The sequence below is a fragment of the Carassius auratus genome, chromosome 8, assembly GCF_003368295.1.
Source record: "Carassius auratus strain Wakin chromosome 8, ASM336829v1, whole genome shotgun sequence".
Classification (NCBI taxonomy): Eukaryota; Metazoa; Chordata; class Actinopteri; order Cypriniformes; family Cyprinidae; genus Carassius; species Carassius auratus.
The window spans coordinates 13,834,611-13,846,621 of record NC_039250.1 but is presented as its reverse complement, the minus strand read 5'-3'; the positions used below and the strand labels follow the sequence as shown (position 1 = coordinate 13,846,621).

Below are 12,011 nucleotides of genomic sequence, written 5' to 3'. Positions count from 1 at the left end.
TTAAGCCTAAACATTATGATTTATGTAGTAAAAATGCCCTATTTTAACAATATTTATACATAAAAACTGCAATGTGTGATAAAAAGGCAGCAAACCGATTCTTGAACCCAACAAGCAGTTACTATGTTAACAGGTTTCCAGCCTCAGGGTTATTAATCGTCCCAGAAAGAGGGAAGCTATAAAACTGTCCTCACTCTGTATCCTTTTTGTAGCAGCAGGGGCATTTATGGCATTTGGAGGGTGGGGAGAGAGTCAGCGGGGGGCTGAAGGGGGCAGAAACCATCGACATGTCACAGAAAAACAGAGCCAGAACTCAAGAATGTGTCGGATCCAGTGAGATACAGGCCCCTGGCGAGCAAATACTGAAGCTTAAGGTGTCAGAATGGGCATGAATATCTGAAGTATAAAACCAAAGTTTGCCTTTTATAGCGCTGCTGTGTCAAAGCACATAAAGAGAGGGATAACTGCTTGAAGAGCAGCGATGCAGACAGAAAACCACAGACACACACACATCCAAAGTGTCTGAGAACTGAACCAATACTGTACCTCTTTATTAACACGATGAATGAGGTCAAGCAAGTGAGTAAAGAGCCATCCTCAATTTGACCACACACGCTTAGGCATAAACACACACACACACACACTCTGACAAATACACAAACACATGTACAGGCAAAAAGAGCTCAGCATGGGGTCGGGTATGTGGGCCGCCGGCCAAAGAGTCAACAATTAACCAATCAGACGAGGAGACAGGCCGGGCATGTCATATGACCTTAATAAGTGAAAACAACAGAGACTCTACTGCATGTGTCACATGTCATCATCATTGATTACACCGTTTTATTATTAGATGTTATTTCTGCAAAACACTCTAAAGAAACTGCTTTGCCCCTCCTGCTTCATATGAAGGGTCTAAATATTATGAGATATATATATATATATATATATATATATATATATATATATATATATATATATATATATATAAAAATTAAGAACAAACAAATACAGAGATTATGATGCTGGATAAATATTATATTATATTATATTATATTATATTATATTATATTATATTATATTATATAACTTCCATACAAATTACATAAAAGCCATTCTTAACTATGTAACATATATACAATTAATTAAATTAATTTTCTTTAGACTATAACTGACGCTAAAGTGCATTTTATAAAAAATAAAAAATAAAATAAAAAAGTATATTTACTAAGTTTTGTCATATTTGGCTAACTTTTAGGGGAAATCTTGTTCTCAAAGTATAATTAAGTAAACTACTGTAGGCTTACCTGTTTTCTTGTTTGTTCTCTTCTGTTCTTCTGGTTGCTGAGTTGGTTTTAGCTCCCTGTAAATAGAAATCAGAATTTCATTCAGCTCTAACACACATGAAGACCAGTTAAACAGGAGCATTTGGGAGCAGCTCGAATGCAATCTCAAGAGGCGGTGACCGTTCCTGCACTGAGAGCTGCACAGCTCCCCTGGGTCCTAAACTCCTTCATTGAGCTCCCATTGTAAATGTGAATCAGATGGAACTGCTGATGTAATCAACTAAGATTTCCACAGTTTAGAATTCACAAGCACAGGGAGAGCCATAAAGCCTTAATCAATTAAAGGTGCAGAATTCCTTGAGCCAAAAGCTCATTTTAGATTAAAGGGATAGTTTGATTTTAAGTGAACAGCATATAGATTTGTGAATATGAATCAAAAGTATGAGTCTGTTGGAGCTGTGACTGATTTAGTGTCCTTTCATTTCTGTAGCATTGAGCAGAGCAATAAGAACTTATTTTGTTTTCAAAGAACAAAATTAAAGTTTGAAAAAAGATTTGAAAGTTTGACATAAAAATGAAAGTTTGAAATTAAGTTTCATATGCTCACATTAAATCATTATCAAAGTATATTATATTATTATATAATATACTTTGATAATTATATTATATAATGTTATATATTATATATATATATAATAAAAATAACCGTTTTCTAATTAAATATATACTTAAAAATGTTATTTATTCTAATGATGGCAAAGCTGAGATTTGAAATGAATAGTGAGCTGAGAAAGAAATTAATACTTTTATCGAAAAAAGGATGCATTAAATCAGTCAAAAGAGACAGTAAAGGCATAATATTACAAAAGATTTATATTTCAAATAAATGCTATTTTTTGAGCTTTTAATTAATCAATGAATGGATGAATGAATATTTTTGATCAAATAAATGCCTTGGTATTTTATAGAAATAAAGGGCAACTGGTCATTTATGGGTGAACTGTCCCTTTAAGAATCACAAAAAGAGAGATGGATCAAATAAACAGAGCTGGGATATAAAGAGCAGACACTGCGCAGGTTGGCGTGACTTAAACGAGAGCTCAGCAGTGGGCGGCTGCAGACTTTGGCTGTTCGGTATGACAGGAAGTGACAGAGAGGATCAGCATGCACAGCTGTCAACATCCAGCAACCTGAAGCACACTGACAGGAAGATAACATTGGACTTTTTTTGGCACAACAAAAGAGAGCTTAAGATTAATACCTTGTCTGAAGGGTGTGGGAATTTTAAAGAAATCAGTGAGGCCTTAATGGATGACTAAAGTCTAGCTAGAAGTCCAAAAGATTTAAAAGAGCGACTGATACAGTACGCCAAATACTTCACAAAAAACTCTGCCTTATCTAACTGCTGTGTCTCTGTTTTCCTTTGACCCTCGCTCTCTAAAACTTCAAAGAAAGTATTTGTTTAGTATTTGCTGGGCAAAATTCAGAACTGAAGTATTCTGAGTATGTGTTTGAAATGAACAGGCCACAAAACACAATAAATCAAATTGGAATTTCAACTGGATTGACAGGAAGACTTGCAAAGCAGTATAGTTATTTAAAATGTTCATTTTTGGATCATAAAGTTAGAATAAAGATCCAAGTGTGGTTTCAGGGAGGTGTGTGACAGAGGGTTTGACTGTGAGTGTGATGTGTAGATGGGAGGGTCAGTACCTCACCCCTGCCTCGCCGCTGCTGCTGCTTCTGGGACAGTCTCCTCTCCAGACCACGGATGTCTGAGTCCAGCTCCGCCTCAAAGCGGTTCAGCTCTGACACAAGCGTCGCCTGCACAACAGCATGACAGCCAGGTGACACACTGGAAATGATGTGTGGGTGTGGTTTCACGGGTCCAAACACAATCTGGGACTTCATGCAATTTCACGTCAACTAAACTTTGAAAGTGGGAAGATTCTTTAAACTTTAAAGTATAATGAATGGTGATAAAGTTCCATGTCCAGTATTTTCATAGGAGCGGAGCGGGAAAAGAATCTGAATTCATTTATTCAGATTATGCTGATTACGTAAATATATTACAATATCTTCTTCAGACTGAAGGCTTAACCTGAACAGACTTTTACTCAGTTAATGATGTGATTGTACCAACGCCATCTCAAGACCAATTCGTACATATTTTACGATGTGGCTTATTCGTACGAATTTGTACGACCTCACTCGTACGATTTTATACGACCCCAGTGAAAGTTAGGTTTAGGGGCGGGGTTAGGTGTAGGTCATTCGTACAAATTCATACAAATTGTGCAAATCGTAAAATATGTACGATTTGGCAACAATTGTATGAATTTGTACGAGTGTGGTCGTACGAATTCGTACGAATAAGCCACCTTGTGAAAAATGTACAAATTGCCGTGAGATCGGGTTGGATTGTAAACTGAAACAAATGCACTTTTAATAGTAGGCTACTGCAATTATATAAAAAAGAAAAGTCCAGAATTCGGAAAATAAAGAAACATACAGATTGTCAGTAAGTGAGATGTGCAGATGGATGTCAGGCACTCACCTCAATGGACGGAGACTGGGAGTGAGGTTTCACTGGGCTGTGATATGAAGGCAGCTGTGACCCAGATCTCAGAGACTGAAAAACAACAATAGTACAGCATCATTAAGCCACATTCATAACCATATTGTATTTCTGAATCGCAAATTGAATCGCATTGTGTTGGATCAAATCGAAATCGGAGCGCATTGCATATTGCATTGCACTGGTAGCTGCTTCATATGTACAATATCTTTAATGCATCGTAACATTAGCAATGCAATCGTATCAGCCTCAGTTATGAAGATGCACATTCCTAATACACTGATAACTATACCAAAAATCAGTTTATTAAAATTACTCGATTTATTGGTTTACATGCAAATCAATAATCTGGCAATGCATGTAAACTGCGTTTTTAATTTTGTATTAAATATCTGGTTATTTCCTGGTGGTAGCATATGAAAACATACAGTAAGCATCTATGTGCCAGTTGGTTTAATAAACTGATTATGACCAAAGGAAAACGGTTTAATCCGTTTACATGACCACACTCGTTGTCATCTTATTAAGCATAATCAGTTTATGAATGTGCATGTAAACGCACTTAGTGATATTAAAATTTATAAGACCTACAAGTACAAGACACAGGTAAGAACTTAGGAGCCATGTAACTATAAACCTGATGTGTTTGGCCTGATTTAATTGTTAGGTAAAGAGCAGACTTCAACAATTTGCTGTTTTACAAGCGCTCCAGACAGGTAGGATCATGTGAAAAGCTCCTCACTCTCACATATCTTGGCAGATAATAATCTTATTGAAGCCAAGTCAGACATCCAGAACCGTTACCTAACTAAGATAAGATAAGTGACGTCTTCTTTCTGATATGTCTTTAGTGACAGCTGTCACATAAAGGGAAAACAGAATGAAAGTAGAAACAGCTATTGACAGCTCTTCAAACTACGGTGCTTTTAAATCACACAAGCGGTTAACAGGTTTAATACGTATCACAAGACTGCCTTCCTTCGCACAGCTCCACAACTGGAGACAAAACGACAGATTCTTTCATTCTCATATTCACACTGAGCCAAACATAATGTCAGTCAGAAACAATCAGGGGTCCTGACAAACATCCTAATTCATATTCTCTCATGGCCCTCGAATAACACATCTTTGTAATGTCAGTACCAAGTAAAAAATCATTCTGATTCATAATTACTGAGGATATAAGTGATTATTAACCTTTACAGAAAGCATAAACATCCAGCACAGCAGTATATGGACATAAAGATGCCCCTTTCCATAACCATGTCTCTGATTAGTTGAGCTGTATTATTAATATTTCTAATAAAACTGAACACCTTTTCGGCAGAATCTGTTGTCACAGAGCTTTTGTTCCTACTTCCAGATGGTCAAGTCCAAACTAACGTGTACAAGTAGAAACCAGAAAGCAAAGTGCTCACTCCACCTCTTCATAAGTCAAACGCACTGAGGTGTGAATCTCGTTCTAATGTGACTGCTCAGGTCTCACAATAAGCACATTTCAGGAATAAAGTTTTCTCACCAAAGCTATGATTTGAGTCAGATGGACTGGCACCGGGGACCGGGTCTGTGTATCATGTGATTTTTAGAGGGAAAAGTTGCCAAAAAGCATCCAGATGGCATGTTTTTGCAGTTCTAACACACTTTTTCTTTTACTTGCCAGTTGTCCAAAGCATTATAGTGTCTGTTGAAAGTCTTTTTGTTACCGTGTGTTGGCATTCCACCAGTCCACTATCCCTTTAAAGCTTTGAGACTAAAACACCTCGTTCTTAAAAGGACATCTGATCTTAATCGGGTGTAGATCGCACCTAACAGCATCATTATACAAGAGTATGTTCCCACACCTTTTCATGGCCAGTTAGTTATTCAGTCTTAATATTCACTTCAAATGCATATATTTATAAAAAACATAAAGCTTAAAATGTCTTGTAGTTTTAAACCTCTTTTAGAGACTTTTAGAGAAGAGTTTCAAGTCGAGCCAGTTTCTCAGAATCTCGACAAAATCGATACTATAACTGCTACGCAGACACAAGCTTTTCCCAGCACAATTTCCACTAATTAACATACAAATGTGCACAAACAGAAATATGCACCTTAAAATATGTAATACATGTACCTTAAAGGTGCTAAAGGAACAGAGATGTTTTCCAAGCATCTTCTCTTCACTCAATAGTTAATAAAAATAATAAAAAAGCAGGAGTCTGAATTCAAAACTCAAAATTAAAGCACCTTGCATGAACCCTAACCTAAGTATAAGCATTAGTCAAAGTGACAAACTAACCAACCCAATTACAAAATGCCAATAGACAGCAACAAAAGCTTTCAACAGACAACTCTAGACAACTGGCAACATAAAAAAGTGTTTTGTAAAACAGCGTGCCATTTGAATGCCTTTCAGCTCAGCTTCATATTATAATACACAAACCCCGTGCACCAGTCTTTTTCTAGTTTCCAATATTTCTAGTTAAGCTGCATGGAGAGGTGATGGTTAAAGTCTCTTACCCGACTACGATCCTCTTCTGCTCCCTTTCCAGGCTCAAAGTCAAAAATACTTTTGGGTTCTGGGTGCTTCCCTGTGTCGCCCAGATCAGCCCTGTAACACACACACACACACACACACACACACAGGCCACTTTACTACGCAATCGTTGTTTCTTGCAGAAACAGATCCTAACCTGCCCAGTGTCTGTGTAACTCTCTCTCTCTCTCTCTCTCTCTCTCTCTCTCTCTCTCTGTTTCTCTCTCTGTTTCTCTCTGTTTTTCTCTCTCTCTCTCTCTCTCTCTCTCTCTCTCTCTCTCTCTCTCTCTCTCTCACCAGTTGGGTAGGGCTCCGTGAGGGGTGAGGGTGAAGGGGTCTGAGCGCCCGTCCCGCTGGACAGAATCTGGAGGAGGAGATGATGACAGCTTCCCTGTTGCCATTGAAAAAAGACATTTTAATGAGCGTATAGATACTTCACACTATTATTCAAGCTGAGAATAATTTCTTTATCTCTATACATCAAATACCAAGCTTTAACAATTTCATTGGGCACAAATAAGTGTAAAACACACACAGTAATTGCAGCACAATTCAGGCTTCTGTATGACTGTGAATCACTGAATATAGAGCCCAGAAAAAGTGATTTCATATGAACTATTCAGCTACTCACTTTCTCTCCAGTCAAGCTCAGACTCTGCAGGAGTAAAAAATACAAGTTAAATTACAAGAAATGACCCTATATTAGCTTTACTAACTAATTAGGCATGCATGATATATTGCTACCATATCAACTACGGGCAAATATTAGATGTTTAGAATGTTTGAATATTTTTTTTTATATTTATACAAAATAGTGTATAGCTGTCTAAAACGGTTACCACACAATAAAAAATCCAGAAAAATGTATCAGTTTCCATAAAAATATTAAGCCACACTAAACTTTTTAAGAAACTGTCTTCAAAACTGATAATAACAAGAAATGTTTCTGAGGAATCATATGGCACTGAGTAATGATGCTGGAATAAATTACATTTGAAAATATATTTAAATACAAAACCATTTTTTAAAATAGTAATAGTATTTCACAATGTCTGTGTTTTTATACTGTATTGAATCAATTCAGCTTCGGTGAGCAGAAGAGACTTCTATCAAAAAAAAAATTAAATATCAAAACCAAACATTTGAAGAGGAGTGTAGATTATATAATAATGTATCAGTTATTGGCCATAAAAATAAAAAAATAATAAAAAAAACAAGCAAATAAATAAAAAGCAACCTGACAGAATTGTAGTATTAATAAATACCTATAATTAATTAACAACTAAACTATATAAAAATATGCATAAAACTAAAACTAAAAATATACATTAAACTGTACTGAACTTCAGATGTTTGGCTGCATCTGTATAGTTATCTAAAACCACACCAATATCTAGGAGCTGATGTGATTTAGTCCTTAATCATAATAAGAGCTTTTCTGGTTAACACAGAGCAGTCATAAACTATATCACCATTAAAATCATGGGAGAAGGAATGACTGCGTAATAATTGTACTGTAAGTCTCTTTGGATAAAAGTTTCATTTTTAATGACTCCACTTACTATACTATTTAAAGACCAGATACCATGTAAGATGATCACATGACAGCCAGCTATTAACTTCCTTCTTTCTCAGTAAGTCTGAGTTAAACCAGGTGTCTATGAAAACACACTGAGCAAGATGTGTAACGCAGCTTTATGTTGTTCATAATTACTCAACGACATCAGCTGCTGTTCCAGTTATTACACTGGAAACTTCTGTACGTGAATCAAGCGCAGGACTCTGGCCAAATATCCCAGAGGGATACTGTGAAGTTTGGTAACAGCAGTTAGTGATAAAGCAGGAGTTTGTGTTACAGCAAACCTACACGCGTCTAAACCAGCTAAAACCAGTTTCAATGTTTACAATAATAGTTTGGGCTCTTTACATTTTTATGACTTTGAAATCTTCTAACTCTGAGGCAAAGGCACAGTTCGGTATCCTGAATCCCATCATGCTCAGCAAAGCCTATCTGGTTCCACTTTCAAAGGGTCATTTGTGCACTTTCTCATTGAGCTCCACATGTGCTGAAAGGTTAAACAATGTTCACGAAATGAGGGCTAAAATTTCTGAGCCAGAGTTTGGCTTTATTCTTTCTGGATCAGTGCAGAATGTGACAGACAATAATGGAGAGGAATTTCCTCATTGTTTCCGAGAGAGAGATAGGAGGAGAGCACATACCCTCTGGTTTCTTGTGGATTTGTCTAAACATGCTCCTATACCAGTCCTTGGGTTTGTTTACGCTCTGATGAAAGGGTTGGGAAAGAGAAAAATGCATTGTTTGAAATCAAAACAAAACATGCTGGCATAAATGGTGTACTAAATATTTGTAATCAATATTTTTGTCTTGTTGACAAGTAAAATATCTCAGCAGAATAAAAAAAAAAGTTTAAAATCAACACAAGAGACGTTCTTAATATATATACCTTACCAAATCGTTCCTATCAAATACATACGTTTTGAGATATTCTCATATTTTTATCAATATTTTTTGAGAAATTGTTTAATTTCTTTCTTTCTTTTTGTATTTAATGTTATATTTTTTGCTATTTTAGTTAAGTAATTTTGTTGTTTTAGTCATTTTTATTAGTATTGTATATACAGTATTTATTAAATTTTATTTCTGATTTTTGTTATTTTTTGTTATAGTTAAACTTGCCAAAATAGCTTATATTAATGGATAAATAAATAATACAATATATACACTGCATATAAAGTGTGTATATATATATATATACTATATTGACTATATTGACTATAATATTCTGCTGATAACCAGCACACTGTGTATTCATGGCTAATTTACATATAAAAGAAACACTAGTTATGGGTTTCATTGTTATTTCTAACTGTCTGAAGGTGTGACACAGCAATGCATTCTGGGACTGCAGTGGTTGAGTGAGACTCACAGATCGGGATGCGATTGGCATCCCTGTCTCATCTACAGGACCTATTCCAGAGAACTTGATTAAGCGCTCCTCTCCGGTACTGGACGTCCTGGACAATGTGGCAGAACCTCCGGTCCGTGGCCCACCATTGGATAATCCAACTGAAAGACAGAGAGATGACAATTTAACACGGACCAAATTGCATGAAATATTAATATAATATATGAACAAATAATATTTGCAATTCTAATTTCAAATGTTACATTTTCCTCCAGTTCAAGCAGAGAAGCCTATAGTTAAATACACGTATAATCACAGATAAGATACACATAGGAATTCTTATGATAATTTAGTCGAGTGACATCAAAATTTATCAAAAGTTACCATTTGTCTGAGTCGGCCCATAGTAGGATCCGAAACTCTGTCTTGTTAATCCACCTCCATTGACCTCTGCGACCTGCTGGAAACATAAGTGCACAGTCATATGACAATCATATTCTAATAGTGAATTAAAGAGTGACCTTATAGTGACCTTAAAGAGTATAAGGTAAATAGGAAACGTTAGTTATACTGTATATAGCACATATCAGTTATACAACAACAACAAAATGTACCAAAAACATGCCAGTTGGAGTGATATCTAATGCAACCGCATTCAAAGTAAATTAAGTGTTAAATACTTCACTTGGGGACACTATATTTAAATATTACAAATAATTTAAAAAAATTAAAGTTTCTGTAAACAGGATTGGCAAACTATATTCTTTTTTTATAAATATCGCCACAAGGGGGCAGAACAATATAAGTTAAGTGTCTACTCTGCACACATTCAGTCCTGTCCAAGTCAAAGCAGTGTTGTTCATTCATCCTTTATATATATAGTGACATAGAAAGCTGCAGAACCTAACATTTTTTTCTTAAACATTGTTTTATCAGTTTACTGTGTGTCCAGGTTAAGATTACATTTTGAATCCTAGATTTTGAGTGTGGTTTTAGACTTCTGGACCCCAGTGCATATGATTAATAAAGTCATCCACACACATGTGGAATAACGTCTGCAGTAGTAATGTGTTACGGCTGTGCTCTTGCCTTGTGCTGTGAAGACGCAGGGGCTGAGCTGATGTGGAAGGGACTTGAGGGCGGTGTAGGAAGACCAGGAGAGATTACGACTACTTCCTGGGTCATATCCGGAGCCATGAAGTGCTGTCTGGATCCACTGCCCGGAAGAGCCTCGTCTGAGAAAATGATCCGCGAGCCATTGAGATGGTCATGCACCGCCACTCTTCTCTGAGAGAAAAACACAGGTTTTATATTGTATTACCTCGAATCACTGTTTCCATCTATCTATTCAACCATTTTCCATACTGCTTTATACTCCACAGGGTCGTGGGGCTGGAAACCATCCCAGTGTTTTGGGACACAGCCAGGTGGGAGACACCCTAAACAACAGGGCCCAGGCTGTTTATAGTGTCCAAGTCACCTATGTCTTTGGATTTCGGGGGAAAGCCACACAGAGATGAGGAGATCGTGCAAACTCCACTGGCTCAGCTGGGACTGCTGTGAGGTGACGGTGCTACCCACTGAGCTGAATCACAGTTTCCAAAGAAAACATGCCTAAGACATTCAGTCTTGTTCTCAAGAACAGGAAGTGAAGGTTTAGATTAGTTTTAGCAGTTAGCCCCAGTTGTTTTATACTGTAACTAAGGTTTATTCCATTACCCTAGAGAAAAATATTTCTTTAGTACTTTTAGTACTAAATACCTTAAGTACTTTTTTTTTTGCTAAAGCATAGCTCTTTTTCACAAGATTAGTGATGCACTGAAATGTCAGAATCCATCCAAATTTGGCCAAAGCAGCAATGAATAAATATATATATAACTTTTCTTTTTCTTTTTCTTTTTGTATTATAAATACAATTGTATTTATATTTTTACATTTCAGTTTTAAATATATTAATTTTAGTACTTCAACTTATTTCATTTATATTTTCGTTGCCAAAGCAATATTTCTATTTTCACTTGTTATTGATTTCATTTCATCTAGTGCAGTCAAATGATTAATTGCGATTTATCACATCCAAAAGAAAAGTTTTTGTTAACATAATATATGAGTATATACTGTGTATATTTATTATGTATATATAAATATATAAATACAAACACATGCATGTATATATTTAAGAAAAACATTTTATGTTTATATATTAAATATATTTATACATATTATAAAATATATTAATATATATACACATGTTAATATTTTCAAAATATAAACTGTGTGTGTGTGTGTGTGTTACGTTCATGGACTGTCTGTTTCCTTATTTGGTCTTTTCCCTGTTCTTGTTTAGTTAATTGATTGATCCTCACCTGTCTCCAGTTCCCTCATTACCTCCTGTGTGCTCAAATACCCTGTCTGTCCAGTTCTTCCTCGTCCGTGATTAATGATGTTTGTTAACCCAATGATGTTAATGTGTTGTATATTGTCCGTTATCTCCTTCGAGGTTCAGTAAACTCCTCATTTGATCAAGACCCTCCTCGAACGCTTTATTCCTACGTTAGCAAATACCCAGTTGTAACAGTGTGTGTGTTTCTATATACATAATAAATAAACGCAGTACACACTCAAATATGTAAACAAAAACTTTCATTGTGGATGTGATTAATCGATTCGCAGTACTAATTTCATCTAATTTTTATATTACATTTTAT

The 12,011-nt window shown here is 35.8% G+C and overlaps 1 protein-coding gene across 6 annotated transcripts in view; it reads right to left on the bottom strand.

The window, feature by feature from the left end:
* LOC113107363 (vinexin-like) overlaps window positions 1-12,011 on the bottom strand; it is a 44,529-nt gene that overhangs the window by 10,791 nt on the left and 21,727 nt on the right. For 5 of the 6 annotated variants that reach the window (XM_026269810.1, XM_026269811.1, XM_026269814.1 and 2 more), the window contains exons 3-12: window positions 10,393-10,590; window positions 9,688-9,763; window positions 9,325-9,464; window positions 8,597-8,660; window positions 7,008-7,031; window positions 6,674-6,767; window positions 6,361-6,451; window positions 3,841-3,915; window positions 2,997-3,107; window positions 1,305-1,360 (exon numbers count right to left, since the gene is read on the bottom strand). In XM_026269810.1, coding sequence (XP_026125595.1) covers window positions 1,305-1,360; window positions 2,997-3,107; window positions 3,841-3,915; window positions 6,361-6,451; window positions 6,674-6,767; window positions 7,008-7,031; window positions 8,597-8,660; window positions 9,325-9,464; window positions 9,688-9,763; window positions 10,393-10,590 — 929 coding nt within the window. The remainder of the gene's footprint in view (window positions 1-1,304; window positions 1,361-2,996; window positions 3,108-3,840; window positions 3,916-6,360; window positions 6,452-6,673; window positions 6,768-7,007; window positions 7,032-8,596; window positions 8,661-9,324; window positions 9,465-9,687; window positions 9,764-10,392; window positions 10,591-12,011) is intronic. The other variant, XM_026269812.1, reaches the window with a different exon arrangement.